General features: G+C 41.3%; 1 protein-coding gene and 1 pseudogene across 4 annotated transcripts in view; one reads left to right on the top strand and one right to left on the bottom strand.

Moving 5' to 3' along the window:
• SPATA9 (spermatogenesis associated 9) overlaps positions 1–22,800 on the bottom strand; it is a 59,189-nt gene that overhangs the window by 25,571 nt on the left and 10,818 nt on the right. Inside the window, exons 2-3 of one of the 4 annotated variants that reach the window (XM_086413196.1) lie at positions 2,640–2,700; positions 829–917 (exon numbers count right to left, since the gene is read on the bottom strand). In XM_086413196.1, coding sequence (XP_086269322.1) covers positions 829–894 — 66 coding nt within the window. In that variant the 5' untranslated portion in view covers positions 895–917; positions 2,640–2,700. Of the gene's footprint in view, positions 1–828; positions 918–1,035; positions 1,194–1,659; positions 1,924–2,639; positions 2,701–22,800 lie in introns of those variants that run through there. The other 3 variants (XM_086413197.1, XM_086413200.1, XM_086413198.1) reach the window with 3 other exon arrangements.
• Positions 4,518–4,797, top strand: LOC147369993 (ATP synthase F(0) complex subunit k, mitochondrial pseudogene; annotated as a pseudogene).

Raw genomic sequence — 22,800 nt, forward strand, 5'->3', positions numbered from 1 at the left:
TATACAGACTTTGTGATTACCGTGTTACTCAAGAGTACTCTTTGGCTTCCTTCCTTCCTTTAGTGTTATGTCCCTCATGTTGATATTGCCAAAAGCCTGATTTCTGGATAAGCAGGTTGTTACTGCACCATATAACTTTACAACATATTCTATTCTGACTGTGGCCAAAATGACTGAAACCATTCTTCCAGTAAGAGTTGTGTACTTTTGAGTAAATTAGGTTACATGTGTCCCCTAAACAAATGTTACCTTTTCCTGACCAAATGTCTTTATGATTCTCTACCTAGCTCCTTCCATTCCCGTATCTTATCTTAAACCTTTTTTGGAACAGGTGTTTAAAACATATGCATATATACTTTGTTGAAATCGATATCACTATTTTCTTGCCACATTAAAACACACACTCGTGCCATAGTTACCTCTCCCGTGATATCATTTTTATCAGTTATATTTCTTCACTTACTTAATTACCACAGATTTTAGTCAAAGTATATCTAGATATTTTTCTGATTTTTACATTAAGCAAATCTTAAATAAACTATGTTGCAACTATAGCTATGAGAATGTTCTAGATTTCCAATCTAAAGGTACAGTGATTGTCCTTAAACTTAATCCCTCTATCTGCCTCACTTCCTTGCCCCACAATCTTTCTGCTTTACATAGACTCCTTCCAATGAGTCAGAGTTGAAGTGGTGTTTTCTGAGGTGAAAGGAATGTTTTCCTAAGTTTCAAATACTGATCTCATAATCACAAATTCAGTAATTGGTATGACACTAAAAATACAATATATGTTTTACAATCCTTTTCAAAGTTATAAAATCACATTACCTGATTAGACTGTGATAATCTGAGGATGGTAGGGAATTCATCTTTAAACTCATCTATAAGGTCCATGATTACTTTCTGGATCCCCTCAACTAAGACAAAAAGAAATTAGGGGGTAAAAATATGCTTAACTAAAAATCTCCTAGACATAATTCAAAAGAACATGGAACGCTGCGTCCACCTTGGGGATTTAACTCCCGGTTTCCATACCCCGATCCCCTTCACAAGAATAGTGTGCATACTTCTTCCAGAAAAGTTCTTCAACACCTGCCCACATATCCACCCAACAGGTTTGATTGGCATGTTGAGTTCCTACTTCACAGCAAGCTTGCAGGCCTGGGCACTGCCCATCCTCCTCTACCATTAGTGAGGGGTGAGGGTAGCCTTCCCACTCAGGGAAGCAAGCGAGGACAGAACCCGCAGTTCCGAATTGTTACTGCACAATGGGCCTCTAAGAACTTGCTACAGAATCCTCTGAAATCACTCTGGGCCTAAGAGGAGGAAGAGTGTGTTTGGAGCCACAAGGGGAGGAGAAATGAGATTTAAAAATGAAGCACACCAAGGAGTTCTGCAATAGGGATTGAATTTTGTCTCAATTTCTGCAGTGATACTTCAATTATTGGATCATCTGAGAACAAAGCTCCCTTTGGAAAGAGTTGGCATACGCTTTAAAAGAAATGCTTCACCTTTGATGCCAAGCGAGAAAGAAACACCAGCAGTTAACTCAGAAAGAGACTTCTGCACAGGCTGTTTTTCCTTCACCCAAATGAGGATCACTAGGTCAGACCAAGGCAAAATCATGAAGTCTTTGGTTTGCCTTCTTCAAAATCTCACCTTTCTGTTTTCTTCATCCTTGTCCTTTCGAGTACTTTCCCACTCAGACAACCATTATTTTCTCCTTGTCAAAGCTGGAAAGAACTGCATGTCACGCAGACTTGATTATATTCTGGGCCTCCCAAGTGGAACCAGTGGTAAAGAACCACCTGCCAATGAAGGTCGACTTAGAGAGACCTGGGTTCAATCCCTGGGTTGGGGAGATCCCCTGGAGGAGGGCATGGCAACCCACTCCTGTATTCTTGCCTGGAGAATCCCATGGACAGAGGAACCTGGCAGGCTACAGTCCACAGGGTTGCAAAGGTTATATTTTAGTGTGGATGAGCTAGTTGGTCAACTCAAATCCATTTTAATTTGAAGCCTTTATATTTAACTGTAGCTAGATGGGTTTCTTCAGCAAGCATAAAACTGGCAGCTGGAGGTCTGTGTAAGGGAACTACCAGGAAAAGAGAAACGATCATCTTAGGATCCTTCTAGCTTGTGGGGCCTGCCACCTGGTTTCACCCAGTCCTCAGTCCTCACCTCTCTGAGAACACTCTCCATCACAGCATCACCACCTCTCTGCCTCTGAACAGCACCTGCTTCCCTCCATCAGAAAGCTGATGCTAAAGAGAACTAACCCTTACCATTTGGAATGTGAAATCTACTGCCAGAAAGAAAATATTATTAGACAGTGATGAACACATGAACTGGGAGTCTACATGAAAATGAAACCCTTTATTTGCACTATTAAGACACGTGGCTATCACAGTCTACCAGAGTAACACCCGTTAGGACCTCTCTCTCTCTCGGTCGTCTGTGTTCTCCACTCCCATCAACTCCCGAATTCTTTTTTCCATCTCCCATCCTCAATGTCTGAGCTCCCAATTGTTTCACCTGGTTTTCTTTTCATCCATCTCATCCTCCTAGGCATCCTGTAAAATTTTTAAAAATCTATAGGAAAACATATCATGTTAATATTTCCCATACTCCAAGCATACCTGACTCTGTTGTTAGTTATGCTAATGAAATTCTTTTTGTCTTTTCTTAATGGCCTTCTCCCTGCAAAGGAAGCCATGGAAAAAGACAGGGTGATAAGTAAAAAAAAAAAAAAAAAAAAATCCCATCTTTCCCTACTTACATTTGTGACCATATCTGATAATATTTAATATTGGGGCTTTATTTAATCATATTTTATGCCTATATCCTTACATATATTACATTATTATAGACTAAGATGAAATAATGTCAGTGGCTATCTTTAGTTATTTGTTGTTATTTACAACTCATGATTGAGTATTCCATACTTAAAAAATTTGAATTAAAAATTTGAGGTAGCTTGCATGTAAATAGGATGTTTGTAAACTGAATTATTTGAAATGTACTAAGGGAACTTTAGTCTTTAAAAGTACAATAACTAACCCTAGATAAATCCTCCTGGAAGGTAAAGAATCATCTTTCTTTAGAGTGACTGCAAATGTTTAGCTTTTAGTCTAACAGTATCCTCTTTTTTATTGGAATATAGTTGCTTTACACTGCTGTGTCAGTTTCCACTATACAACAAAGTGAATCAGCCATATGTGTGTATATATATCCCTTTTTTTGGATTTCCCTTCCATTTAGGTCACCACAGAACACCGAGTAGATTTCTCTGTGCTATACTGTGGGCTCTAATTATCTATTTTATACATAGTAGTATATATATGTCAATCTTGATCTCCCAAACCATCCCATCACCACCCCCTTCCCTCATACAATGTGTCTTTATCTCTGTGTGTCTATTTCTGCTTTGCAAATAAGATTATTTATACCATTTTCCTCGATTCCACATGTATGTGTTAATATTATGATATCTGTATGATATCTGTTTTTATCTCTCTGACTTACTTCAGTCTGTAGGACAGTCTCTCGGTCCATCCACATCTCTGTGAATGAGTGTTTCATTCCTTTTTTGGCTGAGTAATATGCCATTGTATATCTGTACCACATGTTCCTTATGGATTCATCTGTCAATGGACATTTAGGTTGCTTCCATGTCCTGGCTATTATAAACAGTGCTTCAGTAAACACTGGAATCAGGTATAGTTTTGAATTATGGTTTTCTCTGGGTATATGCAGTAGTGGGGTTTCTGGATCATATGGTAGTCCTATTTTTACTTTTTAAAGGAACTTCCATACTGTTCTCCATATTGGCTATGTCACTATCAGTTTACATCCCCACCAGTAATCATCTTTTTAACATGAAAAATAAATACCTGCTAATATCTTGTAAATACAGATTTTCAAAGATATATATACACACACACACAAAAACACACATTTTGCTTCTCCTTTAAAATGACTTAATAACTATATTCTACAATTCCAGTTGAGTACCATTAATATGAAGTAGACCTGGAAAGCCTGATGGAAGTCTTCAGATAGTTACAGTAAAATGATAGACCACACCGAGGACAGAATTAGCAACAGTGGTATTGCCATGCAGTTTAGGAACTTCTGAGGTTGGTTAGATGATAGGAAACTGGGAAGGTCAGATTTCCTGTTGTCTGTTTCCTACATCACAATATAAACTTCATGAGCTCAGGGTCTTTGGTTGGCTCAAGTTTATATTCCCAATACGTGATAATGCTTTTACAGTTTTACAAAAATATGTCCTTAATGGGGCTCCCCTGATGGCTCAGCAGGTAAAGAATCCTCCTGCAATTTGTTACTTATGTCTTGGGCAGGATGAAAATTTTAATCATTAACAAAGTCCATGTTAATGATTGAATGCATTAGGGGGAGGTGGAATCTTCCAGAGGGACTGAGGGGCAGCGGCTTACTGTGAAGGACACAGGCCGTGGAGTTTGAGCCTTTTGGAAGACTGAAATCATGGGGGTCCAGAAACTGATGCCTAGTTCCGTTTCACTGGTATCAAAAAATATTGTAACTCTTACACCCTCACAGGGAGAATGAATTGTGTGCTGGCCACATACAGAGGTATTGCTTTGACATTCTTAGACTTCAAGTGAAGGTCTTAAAAAACTCTAGCTGTAAAAGCAACATAAACAGATTGTGAACTGTACATTATGTGTTAAGTTCCCACGCTTGAAGAAGCTAATGTGAACTCATCGTGTGATACTCAATTTATACAATAAATTATGAAACTGGGAAAAAAAAGTCTGTGTGTGTCTGTGTGAGTCACTCAGTTGTGTCTGACTCTTTGCAACCCCATGGACTATAATAGTCTGCAAGGCTCCTCTGCCCGTGGAATTCTCCAGGCAAGTATACTGGGGTGGGTTGCCTTTCCCTTCTCCAGGGGATCTTCCCAATCCAGGGATCAATCTTTCCAATCCAGGTCTCCTGCACTGCAGGTGGATTTCTTACCCTCTGAGCCACCAGGGAAGCCCTACCAAAGTCTTCGTAGAGTCAATTAACTGAAATGTAAATGCAAAACACTTAAGATACATCACATACAAACAATAATGTTTATTAAACACCGTGGGAAGAAAATGTGTGTTCTCCATGTACAAAGTACTACATTTTAACTGAGTTTCCCTTATAGTGGCAGAACCTAAATAATTAACTGAATTAATTCAAGATGAGCTCTATAGGGAAATAGATACACTGAGAACGCTTGTCTTTGATTTTCCTTTACACTTTTGTTGCTAAATAGTACTGAGTAGATTAACTGCAGCCTATTATTCTATATATATGAGAATAGAAAATTAAAAGTGTACAAGTTCTTGGATTTAGTACTGATGCGTAAGTGAAAACATACAATGCAGTAAAGATCGAAAGACTATATACGTAAATTTTTTCAAATATTTACTTCTAAAAAGTAATCCCCAACTAAAAATCGAAAACAAATTGGAAAAAAATTACTTTCATATCAAATTGGTTACAAGACCTACAAATGATTTGAGTGGGTTTACATTTTTAATTGAAGTATAGTTGATTTTCAATGTTTCAGTTATACTGTAAAGTGATTCATCTGTATGTGTGTGTGTATGCAAGTTATTTTTTCAGATTATTTTCCATTATAGGCTATTACAAGATATTGAATATAGCTCCTTGTACTATATAGTAAGACCCTTGTTTTTATTTATTGGGTTCACCAAAAAGTTCATACCAGTACAGAAAAACCTGAATGAAATTTCTGACAAGCCCAATGTTTTATATATAGTAGTGTGTATTTGTTAATCCTAAATTCCTAATTTATCCCTTCCCTTCCTTTCCCCTTTGGTAACCATAAATTTGCTTTTTATGTCTGTGAGTTTATTCCTGTTTTAAAATAAGTTCATTTGTATTCATATCATATTTTAAGATTCCACATATGTGTTATCACATGATATGTGTCTTATTCTGTCTGATTTACTCCACTGAGTATGATGGTCTCTAGGTCCCTCCATGTTATCTCAAATGGCATCATTTCATTCTTTTTGAGGGCTGAGTAATATCCCCCCCACCTTTTTTTTTTGCTTGTGGAAAGACTTTTCATATTGGAGTAGGCTGCCATTCCCTTCTCCAAGGGATCTTTCCAACCCAGGGATTTAACCTGAATCTCTTGCATCTCTTGCACTGCAGGTAGATTCTTTATCATCTGAGCCACCAGGGAAGCCCTTTTCATATATTATACTCTGATAAAGAACTTAAATGGAATTATGTGTAAATTAATATAAAATGATACCTCTATACCTCTGGTATTGACAGGTTTGAACTTGTACTCAAAGTGAAAGAAAGTGAAAGTGAAGTTACTCAGTCATGTCTGACTCTTTGTGACCCGATGGACTGTAGCCCACCAGGCTCCTCCATCCATGGGATTTTCCAGGCAAGAATACTGGAGTGGGTTGCCATTTTCTTCTCCAGAGGATCTTCTCAACCCAGGGATTGAACCCAGGTCTCCCTCATTGTAGGCAGACGCTTTACCGTCTGAGCCACCAGGGAAGTACCTTAAGGAACAACCATAATCCTTGGAATGATTGCATTAATGATTTCTTGTCCTTAGTCCATTGGAAGCTTTTTGATTATAGGAACTCATAGGGCTCATTTTTGTTTTATTGAAATCCCATTTAGTTATAAATTAGTTGTAGATAATCAGTTGCTTCAAATAAACTGAAAATATATATCTGACTTTTGGGAAACTTCATAGGTTTCTTTATCTATCATGTAGGTGATTATATATGGATACATTAAAAAAATAAGAGATTTTTTTCACTTCAACTTGAAATATTATCCCTGTATATTGCATGAATGAGAGATTTCCCCATATTTCCATCAGAGTAATATACTTGCTTTAATTCTTAAGCATGAGTGAACATGATACAAAAATTTGTGCTGACTTACTTGTGAAGAATGCATTTAAAGCTATTTTAAATGTGTTTCAATTTGTGAGACTTTACTTATTAAGAAATTGGTTATTATACTTAACATTCTAATCTGGTGGTAAAGGTATTCTTAAGAATTTGCAAGTAGTTTAGATTTTTAAAACTGAATGAGCGAGAACACTGTATAACCATCCTGCTGCTCCTTTAGTGCAATACAGTAAAACTCTGAAATTAAAAAAAAATCAAAGAACAAAGTAAAACACCATAATGTTAAACAGAATGGACAAGATCATCATAAACTCATGATTTTTTTTTTAAACTCATGATTTTTAAAAATACCTTTTTTCTAGCAATACAGTTAGAAACACTGCCCCCCACCCCCCACCCCAGTAGAAAACAGCACATCTAAGAGCCAGATTCTGGGGCTTCCCTGGTGTCTCAGGGGTTAAAGCGTCTGCCTCCAACTCGGGAGACCCGGGTTCGATCCCTGGGTCGGGAAGATCCTCTGGCGAAGGAAATGGTAACCCACTCCAGTATTCTTGCCTGGAGAATCCCATGGACGGAGAAGCCTGGTAGGCTACAGTCCATAGGGTCCCAAAGAGTCGGACACGACTGAGTGACTTCACCTTCACCTTCACCACTGGGATTCTAGGCTTTAAAGTACCCCACCCTCCTACTAGGAACCAGGACTCTTTGAAGAAATAGCTGATAGAAGTCTGCATCAGCAGAAATACAAGATGAAGCAGGGAGGTCTCAGGCCAGAAAGGAAGAAAGCTTTTTGAAGATTAATGGGGCCCTATCGCAAAGAGTGGGGCACGACTGAGTGACTGAACTGAACTGAACTGATGAGGAGGATAACAATAAACTGTGGAAAATTCTTCAAGAGATGGGAATACCAGACCACCTGACCTGCCTCTTGAGAAATCTGTGTGCAAGTCAGAAAGCAACAGTTAGAACTGGACATGGAACAACAGACTGGTTCCAAATAGGAAAAGGAGTACCTCAAAGCTGTATATTGTCACCCTGCTTATTTAACTTATATGCAGAGTACATCATGAGAAACGCTGGACTGGAAGAAGCACAAGCTGGAATCAAGATTGCTGGGAGAAATCTCAATAACCTCAGATATGAAGATGACACCACCCTTATGGCAGAAAGTGAAGAGGAACACAAAAGCCTCTTGATGAAAGTGAAAGAGGAGAGTGAAAAAGTTGGCTTAAAGCTCAACATTCAGAAAACAAAGATCATGGCATCTGGTCCCATCACTTCATGGCAAATAGACGGGGAAACAGTGGAAATAGTGGCTGACTTTATTTTTCTGGGCTCCAAAATCACTGCAGATGGTGATTGCAGCCATGAAATTAAAAGACACTTACTCCTTGGAAGGAAAGTTATGACCAACCTAGATAGCATATTGAAAAGCAGAGACATTACTTTGCCAACAAAGGTCCATATAGTCAAGGCTATGGTTTTTCCAGTAGTTATGTATCAATGTGAGAGCTGGACTCTAAAGAAAGCTGAGCGCCAAAGAATTGATGCTTTTGAACTGTGGTGTTGGAGAAGACTCTTGAGAGTCCCTTGGACTGCAAGGAGATCCAACCAGTCCATCCTAAAGGAAATAAGTCCTGAATCTTCATTGGAAGGACCGATGTTGAAGCTGAAACTCCAATACTTTGGCCACGCGATGAGAAGAGCTAACTCATTTGAAAAGACCCTGATGCTGGGAAAGATTGAGGGCTGGAGGAGAAGGGGATGACAGAGGATGAGATGGTTGGATGGCATCACCGACTCAATGGACATGAGTTTGGGTAAACTCCGGGAGTTGGTGGTAGACAGGGAGGCCTGGCATGCTGCAGTCCATGGGGTCGCAAAGAGTTGGACACACAAGAGTCAGTTCAGTCGGACTGAACTGAACTGAACTGATGAGGAGGACACAGAAGCCAGCTTGAAGGAACAACAAAGGCCGCTGTCATCATTATTTGGGCTTTACAAGGGAGGACTCAGGCCATGTGAATGCTCAGTGCTGCACTAATTGTAATATCAAGAAATCGTGAACCACCCAAACATCCATTCTTCAACTACAAAATTAATAAACAAATCATAACAGCTCCATTATGGTTACTCTACAGCAGTAAACCTGAATGAATTATAGCTACATGCAACATCATGAATGAATGAATTGCAGTAATGCAGTAATTTTGAATGGGAAAAGCAAGATACAGAAAAAAAAGTCAAGCATGATTCCACTTATATGAAGTTCAAAACCACTCAAAACTAAGCAATGTACTAGGCATACACATACGTGTGGTAAAACTATAGAGAAAAAACCAAGGGAAGCATAAACGTAAAATTCAGGATGGTGCTTACAACCTCTGAGGAAGGAAGAGATGGGATTGGACAAAGGCATACAAGGATTCCGAAGGTAATGGCAGTGTATATTTTCTAAAACTTATGTGTCAGGTGTCAAAGTATTACAATCTTTATCTCTTGCAGCAATTTATAAATGTATCTTCTCAATATTTAATAAAAACAATGAAAGGAAATAACCCGATGAACAAACTGCTGTAACAACTTTGGTAAAAAATTATCACTAAGGTTATTCCAGTAATAATGGTAAGGGTATGTCCTTCAGTCATTAAACAACTATTATGTGATAGCGTAGTGAATAAAATAGATGAAAACAGTTGCTCGACTGGAACTCACACCCCATGGAACAGAATCAAACAATTTGCTATCTTCTATGGACCAAAAAAGGCATTTCTTTCATTAGCAACTTGCTCAGATTTTGAAGTGAATGTTTCACAACTGTATTCTATATAACACTTGAAAAAAGTAACTACATATAAGATAAAATATTCTTCTGATTGAAAAGATCTTATTTTAGCCTGAGAAAAGTTATGATATAAATTTATGTTTTAGACTTAAATCTTTTCTTACAGCTCCCTCATCAAATCTGTAGACATAATTGCAAATAAGAGTTTTTGAGCAGCTACGTATCTTCTGATAGACATCTTCACCTTGGAAATAGGCAACCTAAAATTGCAACCTTTCAGGAAAAGCAATATTAAACACATTTAAGTGTCCATAGTCCACATATTTTTACGGCCTTTGGTTAGATTCTCAGATTCATCTACTTCATGTTGTAGTGTCTGCCAGGCATGACTAAAAACAGATTTTGTATTTTGGTCCCTTCCCCTGTAGTCACAGAATGTACAGCTTAATTGCCTAGATGCTTAAGTAGATCTCCCTGGTCAAAATAATATTCAAACAAGATAAAAAATTAAAAATTGGTCATTCCATGTAATTCTACATAGGTATAAAAAAGAAAACTGTCCTGAGCTAAAAATTAAAACACTAAAGAATGCATTCCACTCTTTCTTTGGCACAACACATCTACAGCAAGTTGATGACATTTCTTTAGAGCTGAGCCCAGACAAGATATAATTCACCATGTGCAAATTTATCTAAATTTGCCACAAGACAACATTGGTGTTCAGTCAGCACCAACAAATCCTCATAAGTATATCTAAGGTAACGTATAAAAATAATTCTTACAAATTAAAATATAATAAATTGCCTATAGTCCTGAACAATGAAGACTATAGATAATACTTATAATAACAATGCCCTTTATTTTAAAATGAAGTCCCCTCGACCAATGACTTCAACTGCATCTGCCCAGTTTGTAGTTGGTGGCTTCCCTCATAGCTCAGTTGGTAAAGAATCTGCCTGCAATGCAGGAGACCTGGGTTTGATTCCTGGATCAGGAGGATCTGCTGGAGAAAGGATAGGCTACCCACTCCTATATTCTTGGCCTTTCCTTGTGGCTCAGCTGGGAAAAAAATCTGCCTGCAATGCGGGAGACCTGGGTTCGATCCCTGGGTCAGGAAGATCCCCTGGAGAAGGAAATGGCAACCCACTCCAGTATTCTTGCCTGGAGAATCCCATGGACAGAGGAGCCTGGTGGGCTACAGCCCATGGGGTCACAAGAGACAGACACGACTTAGTGACTAAACCATCACCATCAGTTTGCAGTTAGTACTCAATTTTCACACAAACAAGTTGATAAAACCCCAAATTAAACATATCTAAAATGCATTATCTAGGCAGTTAAAAGATTGGAAAAGCAAGCTTTGTTTTTCTTTTAAAGGATGTAGTAAAGCCAGATTATTTCTTCAGATTCTATTTAAAGATAGAAAACAGAGGGATTTTGTGGGCCATACATAAGTTCTACTATGTCTACCTGTGCATGTGTACTCAACTGCTCAGCTGTGTCAGACTCTTTGCAACCCCATATAATATAGCCTGCCAGGTTTCTCTGTCCATGGAATTTTTCAGGCAAGAACACTGGAGTGGGTGGCCATTTCCTACTCCAGGGAATCTTGCCAAGCCAAAATTGAACCTGCATCTCTTACATCTCCTGCATTAGCAGGCGGATTCTTTATCTCTGTACCAGCTTGATGAATCAAGCTCTGAGGAATTTATAAAGTATCCCCACCGAGGAAGTGGCAGGGCAAAGACTCTTGTCTAGATTCTGTTTTCAAAATTTTGAATTCTCTTCAACATACTGCCTCTCTTAGTTGGAGTGAGTGACTTTCAAGAGCAGAAAGAAAAAGAAGACAATAACAATATGAGGAATACTCTAAGATGGTCTAAGAAATTTAGAAAAAGATTCATATATCGGAAATTCTATTATGGACAGCTTTCACCTTTTCAATCAAAATCTGAGTGCCCACTGTATACCAGGGACCTGGGACACAAACATGAACAAGAAAAGTCCCTGTCGTGGGGGATATAAAACAGTTTCAAAGACAATTACAATTAAATATTATAAAAGCAGTAACACAAAGCCTCTATGCAAGCATGAGAAAGGGTGTCACCTCTGGGAGGCCAAAGTCTGAAAAGCTTTTGTTTGGTAAACACGTCAGACACTGTGCAAGAAACTGGGGGCAGTGGTAAGTAAACAGGTGGGATTGCTGCTCTCATAGAGCTTGTATTACAGTAGGAGAAGGCACAGCAAATGAACGGGGTCATCCCGTGCAGTGATAATTATACTATGCTGTACTATAACAAGGAGACTGGGCCACCACTTTATGGAATGTCAAGGAAGCACACATGTGAGAAGAAAAAAACAACTAAGTCAAGGGCATACGCCCCTTCATATAGTTATTGCTTCATCTCTGAGGCAAAATCAGTAAGTTTTTTTTTTTTTTTTTAACTCAGCACCTTTATTCTGTAGGGCTTCCCTGATAGCTCAGTTGGTAAAGAGTCTGCCTGTAATGCAGGAGACCCCAGTTCGATCCCTGGGTTGGGAAGATCCCCTGCAGAAGGGAAGGCTGCCCACTCCAGTGTTCTGGCCTGGAGAATTCCATGGACCGTACAGTCCATTGGGTCGCAAAGAGTCGGACACAACTGAGCCACTTTTTCACGTTCACCTTTATTCTGCTTAGAGCTACCTTCAGGGTCATGGTGTAATTCTCCATAACTCACACTGTCTTGGTTCAATTTTCATCCTTGCCCAGTATGAAGAGGAAAGATCCCTTTCTCTCTCCATCATCAACAGGACTGCTCTCGGGGATTTGTGGCTCCTGTGCCCACTGCGCTGAGTGCTGGCCTCACCTGGACCAGCTCTCCTGGAAGGGCAGGCTACACATGGGGCTGCGGGGCTCTGGGTGGCCCTCGACCACCTGCAGGTCAGGTGCCTGGTGGAGGCCGCCCACCTGCCCGGCATGCAGACACTACTGCAGCAGCCCTTTGGAGCCCTCACTGTCCTCCTGGCTGCAGCCGTCATTTCCACCACAGCCTGGCTGCAAAGGGGCACCCCAATACCTGCCTGCGCCCCCTTCCACGTCTGTGATGGGAGACCTGTGGGCTGGTTTCTGCAGCACATGCTGCGACATGTGATGTCCACGTGTCGGAGCGAAGCCAGGCCTGGGATGAGGAAACCTGGGACAGAGTACAGTCGCCAGCTTCCAGGAGGTTCGAGAACCCCTGGAGTTGGGAGGTGCAGTCCTCAGGGCCTGCGCAAAGGTAGCCTGCCCAGAGCCGGATATGGCACAGGCAGCTAGCAGAGGTTGTCTTGGCCTCTCCTCCAAGACCTTGCTGCTGCTGCTAAGTTGCTTCAGTCGTGTCCGACTCTGTGCGACCCCATAGACAGCAGCCCACCAGGCTCCCCTATCCCTGGGATTCTCTAGGCAAGAACAATGGAGTGGGTTGCCATTTCCTTCTCCAATGCATGAAAGTGAAAAGTGAAAGCAACCCCATGGACTGCAGCCTACCAGGCTCCTCCGTCCATGGGATTTTCCAGGCAAGAGTACTGGAGTGGGTTGCCATTGCCTTCTCCAAGACCTTATTCCTCCCCAACTTTGCATGCCCTTGGGGGCTGAGTGCCATCCCAGAGGACTGCTCTTCTGCCTAAAATCCCAGACACTCAGGCCCAGGTGTTTGGACCTGACGGTGGAGAAGAGCAAATGGAGGTGAATGTGCCTGACTTCATTTGTGATGAAAACTGCAGGCCCAAGGGATAGGGGTCCTGCCAGACATCATTTTGAAGAAAAGGGACGACGGTTTTTAGGGAGAAAGCCTAGCAACAGTATCAGAAGAAAGATTTAATCCCCAAAGCTAACACCTTTTCAAATTTTGTCAACTCAGTAACCTTTAGTTTTCAGACGTTTCTTCACCCTCAATCCATTCCCCCACCTAAAGTATCGAGTTTTTTTGTTAAATCACACCAATAATAATTTTGGAAAAATCATAAAAAATAATGTGGTAACGTGATGTGATGTGAATATGGGAATCCTAAGATTAAAAGTCAAGGGACCCTGGGATATTAGTGTCAGGCCTGATCTGACCACCTGTAGGAACTACCATCACTTAATCCCTCAGCTTAAATTTATTAGTCAGTAAAGTGAAGGAGTTGAAATAGAGATTTTCAAAACTTTATGTTTGACCTTAGCAACTGTCCTACATTATCACTGATAGTCATTACATATTTTGGTAACTGTAATTGTCCCAGGATCAAAGCCAAAAATTAGGGCACTTAGCACAGGGAGATCAGGTGTGCTGCAGTCTATGGGTCATAAAGAGTAGGACATGACTGAGCAACTGAACTGACTGAGGCTTCCCTGTCCTTCACTATCTCCCAGAGTTTGCTCGAACTCATGTACATTGAGTCGGTGATGCCACCCAACCATCTCATCCTCTGTTGTCCCCTTCTCCTGCCTTCAATCTTTCCCAGCATCAGGGTCTTTTCTAGTGAGTCAGTTCTTGGTGTCAAGTGGCCAAAGTATTGGAGCTTCAGCTTCAGCATCAGTCCTTCCAACAAATAATCAGGACTGATTTCCTTTAGGATGGACTGGTTGGATCCCCTTGCAGTCCAAGAGACTCTCAAGAGTCTTCTCCAACACCACACTTCAAAAGTATCAGTTCTCTGGCGCTCAGCCTTCTTTATAGTCCAGCTCTCACATCCATACATGACTACTGGAAAAACCAAAGCTTTGACTAGATGGACCTTTGTCGGTAAAGTAATGTCTCTACTTTTTAATATGCTGTCTAGGTTTGTCATAACTTTTCTTCCAAGGAGCAAGTATCTTTTAATTTCATGGCTTTAGTCACCATCTGCAGTGATTCTGGAGCCCAAGAAAATAAAGTCTGTCACTGTTTCTATTGTTTCCCCATCTATTTGCCATGAAGTGATGGGACCAGATGCCACGATCTTAGGTTTTTGAATGTTGAGTTTTAAGCCAGCTTTTTCAATCTCCTCTTTTACCTTCATCAAGAGGCTCTTTAGTTCTTCTTTGCTTTCTGCATAAGGGTGGTGTTATCTGATTACCCTCCATAATATTGGTGAGCCTCATCCAATGAATCGAAGGTCTTAAGAGAACAAAGACTGATTTCCCCTAAGAAGGAAGTCTGCCAGCAAACGGCCTTTAGACTTGATATCCGCTCTCCCCTAGGTCTGTAGTCTACTGGCCTAACCTGAAGGTTTTGTTTTTATCAAGCCTCCACAACTATGTGGTCCAATTCCTTAAAATAAATCTCTCTCTTTTATATACATATAGTATTTTTTATATACATACACACACACTTACATATCCTGTTGTTTCTATTTCTCTGGCTAACCCCAGGGACTGAAACGAGCCCAGTGAGCCCTTGGAGAGATGCTGTAGGAGAAGCCAGGGAAGGGATTATATCCTTTCTCATTCTGCTCCCTTTGATCTTCCCATTGACTAAATGCAACTAAAAGGCAGAAAGGAAAAGGAGCCTATGAATATAGTTTACACAAGCTAGGTTTCCAGCATACAGAGCAAGGTGGAGGTAAGAGATGAGCAGGCCTCGGGCAAAGAGTTAAACTCATTAAAAACAAAAAAAGCTTAGAAATCATTACCATAAAAGTCAGAAAAGTGGTCACCTTCTGAAGGGTGAGAAGGTAAAAGGATCCAGAAGGGATACATGGGTTGGGGGTATTTCCTTATTAGAATGTTGACTAAATGATTGTTTGTCTTATAGTTATCCATTAACTATATACATCTATGTTTTGTACTTTTTATAGATTTCATAATTTAAAAGTTTAAGGAAGAAAACAATATTTAACCATAAGAACTTTTATAATACATGAATTCTAACAGTCACAATCATTTTCCAGGTAAGCAAGTTTGTAGCACCTAAAATGAGTCTCTTTAAAACACTAGAAAGTTTATTATAGACAGTATACAAGTCCTGACAAGTTAGAGAACTAAGTATCTCAGAACTCAAAACTTTTTTTTTAAAAAGTTGCTTCCAGCCAGAGGGGGAAGAAAGAATAGTACCTGGAGATTTGGACATGTTTATTAACAAATGCTGAGAGTAAAGAAGAGTAGAGAGGTAAACGGTGAAGACAGAAGAAAAGGGACACAGACAGAGCAGTCCCTCCACTGTCAAAAGGGGAAGCCCATACACCACCACCAAAGCAACGAGCCTTGAGTAAGATAAAGGATATTTACTGTACTGGGACTAAAGGAAAAAGAAAAGGATGTATGTGGCTGCATGTAAAATTGTCAGTTTAGCAGTGGGAAGCTGAGACAGTTCCCCACCTGACGCTTCCTTTTTCTCCCTGATGAAGAGGTGGTGGACAGTGAGAAGGCTTGGACCACTTTGGAAAACAACAGCATCAACTACGTTTGCCAGGCAGTACCAAATGCCTGATTGAAGAATGGAGACCATGAATTTGTAGCACCATTAATCTGCAGAGTTTTGTGGTTTTCTACAGTAAAATTTAGCCACCCAGGGACAGCAACAGGAGAAAGAGAGAGAAGTGGGAGTTTGGTTTCTCTTGGAGAAATTCTTTAAGAGGATGGAGAAGTAATGGTCTGGTTCTCCTCCTCCACTCAGACTGGAATTCCACAAGGTAAACTGAAAACTTTCTGTACAAAGCAAAGTATGGGCTAACCTAGATGATCAGGATAAGGTACAGCTGGGCCCGCAACAAGGATATCAGGGAACAGGGCATGGTGGGTTAAACTGGCTATAAAGTTTTTAAGAAGAATTTGCCAGAGAAATGCCCTTCTATTGAGTAGTGGGTGGTGATGGGGTCCAGACTGGCTCTGGAAGACTCCAAATTTTTAGGTCACTCCTTGATATGAGAATCTAGAAGTACAAAATACAGGTGCATTATACACAGTTGTTTGCATACCTGTTCAGCAGGTTATCAAGTTCCTTTTAAGTACTGGTTAAGAAGCATACTTAGAAGGTGGCTGTGAATATGGTGCCTTTGAGAATTCCATGATTCTCAAGAGCTGACTCATTGGAAAAGACCTTGATGCTGGGAAAGATTGAAAGTAGGAGGAAAGGAGGGGGACAGAGGATGAGATGGTTAGATGGCATCACGGACTCAGTGGACATGAAGTTGGGCAAACTCTGAGATGGTGAGGGACAGGGCAGCCTGGTGCGCTGCACCCATGGAGGCACAGAGTCGGACACGACTGAACAACAAAATTGTGAATGGCTACTGGATAATCTTCACAGCTAATCCCATCATGCAGACAGCTATCAGCCCTTTGGGCTTCCCTGGTGGCTCAAAAAGTAAAGAATCTGCCTATAATGCAGGAGACCTGAAATCAACCCCTGGGTCGGGAAGATACCCTGGAGGAGGGCATGGCAACCCACTCCAGAATTCTTGCCTGGAGAATCCTATGGACAGAGGAGCCTGGCAGGCCTACAGTCTATGGGGTCGCAAAGAGTCAGACATGACTGAGCGACTAACAGTTTTACTTTCAAAGGGCTGAAACCTGTCAAAATCAGAAGATAGAACTTTAGAAAACCGATCAAGGCATACATTCACTTACTGCAGTTTGCTCTGGAAAATAATGTCTCCATACACAATTTAATGCTGCCATAATTCTAATTAAATTGTAAACACCTTGGTATCAAAAGGTCCTGCACCTTAGGTGCTTTATAGATGTCTGTTGAGCTGAGAAGGTAATGAAGGGCTTCCCATGTAGACTTACCTAAAGGGAAAAGAAAATGCTGGCCACATATCCTAGATTTCCAGGCCCATTGATAGTTAACCTTGTGACTATAAATGAATAAATAGTTTACACACTGGCCTCTTGTGCATTGGGTTAGCACAACCTTCAACCCTTACGTATGATCAACTCTGGACACCCTAACAAAATAAAGCTTCAGGGCTTGCAAAAACCAAGGAATGAGCCCTGGAAAATGTGACTCAACTGAGGCAATGTCATCCTGAGGCCAGCTTGAGCAACTCAGCTGGCCTCTCCCTGTGACATTTCTAGCATGGTGGTTTAGAACAGTGACTCTATTTAAATCAATCTGTCCTCCTACAATAAAAAAAATCTTTGAGATCATGGTGGGGTCGTTAGCAAAACATTGTTGTAATCATCATTAATGCAAGAGGACTGGGTAATTTATTAGAAATCACAGTGAATTAATAAAAAGCACTGGCAGAAAATGCCTCCTAATTCTAGAGTCCAGCCTGGGGAGTTACAAATTGTGTACAGTTTGTGACTGTTCCTGTGTAGCAACCTACTAACAGACTGTTCCATTTCAAGGCTACAGCTAGTGAGTACTAAAACATGTGTAACGAAACAAAACAAACTCTGCTTTTGTGTCTGTTTTGTATTTTTTATATTATGCTATACTTCACTGCTTCTTGCATTATGCCAGGGTTGCACATTTCTGAGTGTCTCATTCTTTTTGTTCATAGAGCCATCGACCTTTCTCACAATTCTGAAGAGTTCGACATAATGACCCATAAAAACAAGATCTTTCCCCATGTGGGAAACATTCCAGTTACAAATACTGATTATTCTTCTGTTTCTGTTGACCCACAAAAATATAGTTTCTTAACTAATCAGTTCAAAAAAAAAATGTTGCTTTCTAGATTTCACTAGAGTTTTCTTGCCCCTCAGAATTTCATAAATTCTCTTTAAGATTTCATAAATTCTCTTTAAGTCATAATGTAAACAAGGCTTATCCTTTCATTTTAGCTGGTGCCAAGTAATTTAACTATTACCTTTATATTAAATCAACAACGATATACTATGGTTTAAGGAGAACGTTTGAGAAGACAAAAAAAAAAAAATCCTGGGCTTATGGTGGGCAACTTATGCCATTACCTGGGTGGCAGGTTAGGCATTGGGAATATTAGGGCTTTACTCTACCTCTCATTCGGAGAAGGCAATGGCACCCCACTCCAGTACTCTTGCCTGGAAAATCCATGGACGGAGGAGCCTGGTAGGCTGCAGTCCATGGGGTCGCTAGGAGTCGGACATGACTGAGCAACTTCACTTTCACTTTTCACTTTCATGCATTGGAGAAGGAAATGGCAACCCACTCTAGTGTTCTTGCCTGGAGAATCCCAGGGACGGGGGAGCCTGGTGGGCTGCCATCTCTGGGGTGGCACAGAGTTGGACACGACTGAAGCGACTTAGCAGCAGCAGCAGCAGCAGCAGCAGCTACCTCTCATTTCCGGGATAGTCAGTGTAAAATTTGAGAGGCTCTGCTTGCCACTGGGATTAATCCAGAACTGACTTTGCTTTTGCTTCCCCTGTTTATCACTTCACGGAGGAAGGTTTGAATGCCATTTAATGTAGATTGAATTGCCTGGTCTCACTCTAGCCTTGACTGGTAAGGAGCTTGTAACACTAGGACATCTTGACGAAGCACATGAGACAAGCCCCTGCATTAGCAGAAACTGTGTTTGCCCTGTAGGAGTAGGAACCTATTGGTTGAAAAGGGGGTTGGATCTGGCTACAGCGGGGATGGGGTGGGGGAGAAACTGGAAGCACAGCTGGAGAGATGATAATACTCACACAAGTCCAGATGTTTTAATTTAAAGGTGAGAGGAGACAATATCCATCAATAATAATTCTCCAGTCCCAGATTTAGACTTTTTAAATTGAAGGGGCTCTAAAAAAGGAGTGTGGAGAGCAATGCTAGTAAAAATGTGTCCACAGGGATCTCTGGAAAAAGTGACAGAAGCAGGAATCAAAGGAAGAGAATATAACATCCTTCAGATAAGTTGAATGATCTGTTATAATGCCAAAAGGACTATTCCCCAAGAATACAAGTTGCTGACTTAATGGTATCAGTAGGGCTTGCCTCAGGAAAAATATCACTAAGAAAATTTCAATTGTTGTTTACTGTAAAAAGTGTCTAATTGCAGACAGGGTCACAGACACAAAAGTGGAAAGTATAAAGCAAGTTTCTAAAAAAAATAAGGATCAGCAGTACTGCATGAGGGCAGAAGTCATGTTAAGCAACTTGTGATAGCTGTTGAATGAAATAGGAGAATGTGCATGTGAAAGCATGCTTGTGAAATGTTCCCATTAGGACGATGCCTACTGGATGGCCTAGGCAGGGATGCATGCACTTGAACAGATCAAATAAAAGGAGTACAAGAGACGAGGAAGACTTAGGGATTTACCACTGGAAACTGCATAACTTCTATTACAGTTAAAACTGGAGACAGATGATAGGAATATTGAAAACAATCTATTTTTTAATATATTTCAGTTCTGCAAAAAGGGCTAGCAATAAAATATTACACCATTCAAATTTAATATCCTATATTTCTGTAGGTCTACACATGGAAAACTTCACAAGATATTATGCATAAATAAATCACACAATCAATATGCTTGATTATGATATTTACATATATTTTTTTCCCCAAGGCCAAATAGCAGAGCAGGCATCAGTTCAGTTCAGCTGCTCAGTCGTTTCCGACTCTTTGCGACCCCATGAATTGCAGCACGCCAGGCCTCCCTGTCCATCACCAACTCCGGAGTTCACTCAGACTCACGTCCATGGAGTCAGTGACACCATCCAGCCATCTCATCCTCTGTCGTCCCCTTCTCCTCCTGCCCCCAATCCCTCCCAGCATCAGGGTCTTTTCCAATGAGTCAACTCTTCGCATGAGGTGGCCAAAGTACTGGAGTATCAGCTTTAGCATCATTCCTTCCAAAGAAATCCCAGGGCTGATCTCCTTCAGAATGGACTGGTTGGATCTCCTTGCAGTCCAAGGGACCCTCAAGAGTCTTCTCCAACACCACAGTTCAAAAGCATCAATTCTTCAGCGCTCAGCCTTCTTCACAGTCCAACTCTCACATCCATACACGACCACAGGAAAAACCATAGCCTTGACTAGACGGACCTTTGTTGGCCAAGTAATGTCTCTGCTTTTCAATATGCTATCTAGGTTGGTCATAACTTTCCTTCCAAGGAGTAAGCGTCTTTTAATTTTATGGCTGCAGTCACCATCTGCAGTGATTTTGGAGCCCCAAAAAATAAAGTCTGACGCTGTTTCCACATCTATTTCCCATGAAGTGATGGGACCAGATGCCATGATCTTTGTTTTCTGAATGTTGAGCTTTAAGCCAACTTTTTTGCTCTCCACTTTCACTTTCATCAAGAGGCTTTTTAGTTCCTCTTCACTTTCTGCCATAAGGGTGGTGTCATCTGCATAGCTGAGGTTATTGATATTTCTCCCGGCAATCTTGATTCCAGCTTGTGCTTCCTCCAGCCCAGTGTTTCTCATGATATACTCTGCATATAAGTTAAATAAGCAGGGTGACAATATACAGCCTTGACGTACTCCTTTTCCTATTTGGAACCAGTCTGTTGTTCCATGTCCAGTTCTAACTGTTGCTTCCTGACCTGCATACAGATTTCTCAAGAGGCAGGTCAGGTGGTCTGGTATTCCCATGTCTTTCAGAATTTTCCACAGTTTATTGTGATCCACACAGTCAAAGACTTTGGCATAGTCAATAAAGCCCCGAGGCCAGGGGCGGCAACCTGGGAGGAGCAACCCCACGCCCGAGGCCAGGGGCGGTGGCTGGGAGGAGCAACCCCACATCCAAGGAGTGGTGGCTGCGGGGGCACAGGAGGGCCTAGAGGAGCTATCCCATGTTGAAGGTCAGGAAAGGGCGGTGGTGAGGAGATACCCCTCGTCCAAGGTAAGGAGCAGCGGCTGCGCTTTGCTGGAGCATCCGTGAAGAGATACCCCACGCCCAAGGTAAGAGAAACCCAAGTAAGACAGTAGGTGTTGCAAGAGGGCATCAGAGGGCAGACACACTGAAACCATACTCACAGAAAACTAGTCAATCCAATCACACTAGGACCACAGCCTTGTCTAACTCAATGACTCTAAAGAAAGCTGAGCACCAAAGAATTGATGTTTTTGAACTGTGGTGTTGGAGAAGGCTCTTGAGAGTCCCTTGGACTGCAAAGAGATCAAACCAGTCAAACCTAAAAGAAATCAGTCCTGAATGTTCCTTGGAAGGACTGATGTTGAAGCTGAAACTCCAATACTTTGGCCACCTGATGCGAAGAACTGACTCACTAGAAAACACCCTGATGCTGGGAAAGACTGAAGGCAGGATGAGAAGGGGACGACAGATGATGAGATGGTTGGACAGCATGATCAACTCAATGGACATGAGTCTGAGCAAGCTCCAGCAGTTGGTGATGGACAGTGAAGCCTGGCGTGCTGCAGTCCCTGGGGTCGCAAAGAGTTGGACATGACTGAGCGACTAGTCAATCTAGTCACACTAGGACCACAGCCTTGTCTAACTCAATGAAACTAAGCCATGCCCGTGGGGCAACCCAAGACGGGCGGGTCATGGTGGAGAAATATGACAGAATGTGGTCCACTGGAGAAGGGAATGGCAAACCACTTCAGTATTCTTGCCTTGAGAACCCCATGAACAGTATGAAAAGGCAAAACGATAGGATACTGAAAGAGGAACTCCCGAGGTCAGTAGGTGCCCAATATGCTACTGGAGATGAGTGGAGAAATAACTCCAGAAAGAATGAAGGGATGGAGTCAAAGCAAAAACAATACCCAGCTGTGGATGTGACTGGTGATAGAAGCAAGGTCCGATGCTGTAAAGAGCAATATTGCATAGGAACCTGGAATGTCAGGTCCATGAATCAAGGCAAATTGGAAGTGGTCAAACAAGAGATGGCAAGAGTGAATGTCGACGTTCTAGGAATCAGCAAACTGAAATGGACTGGAATGGGTGAATTTAACTCAGATGACCATTATATCTACTACCAGGGACACGAATCCCTCAGAAGAAATGGAGTAGCCATCATGGTCAACAAAAGAGTCCGTAATGCAGTACTTGGATGCAATCTCAAAAACGACAGAATGATCTCTGTTCGTTTCCAAGGCAAATCATTCAATATCACAGTAATCCAAGTCTATGCCCCAACCAGTAATGCTGAAGAAGCTGAAGAGCAGGCATAGTAAAAGCCAAAAACCCAGGTTTCTTTGAAGTTCAAACCTTTGAAAAGGGCTGGTAAGAGAGAGGCTATCCTGATTCCAAGAAATATACGTTCTGGCATTTTTAAA

The sequence above is a fragment of the Bos grunniens genome, chromosome 7 (assembly GCF_055505025.1).
Source record: "Bos grunniens cultivar Pamir isolate PY7600 chromosome 7, Bosgru_T2T1.0, whole genome shotgun sequence".
Lineage (NCBI taxonomy): Eukaryota > Metazoa > Chordata > Mammalia > Artiodactyla > Bovidae > Bos > Bos grunniens.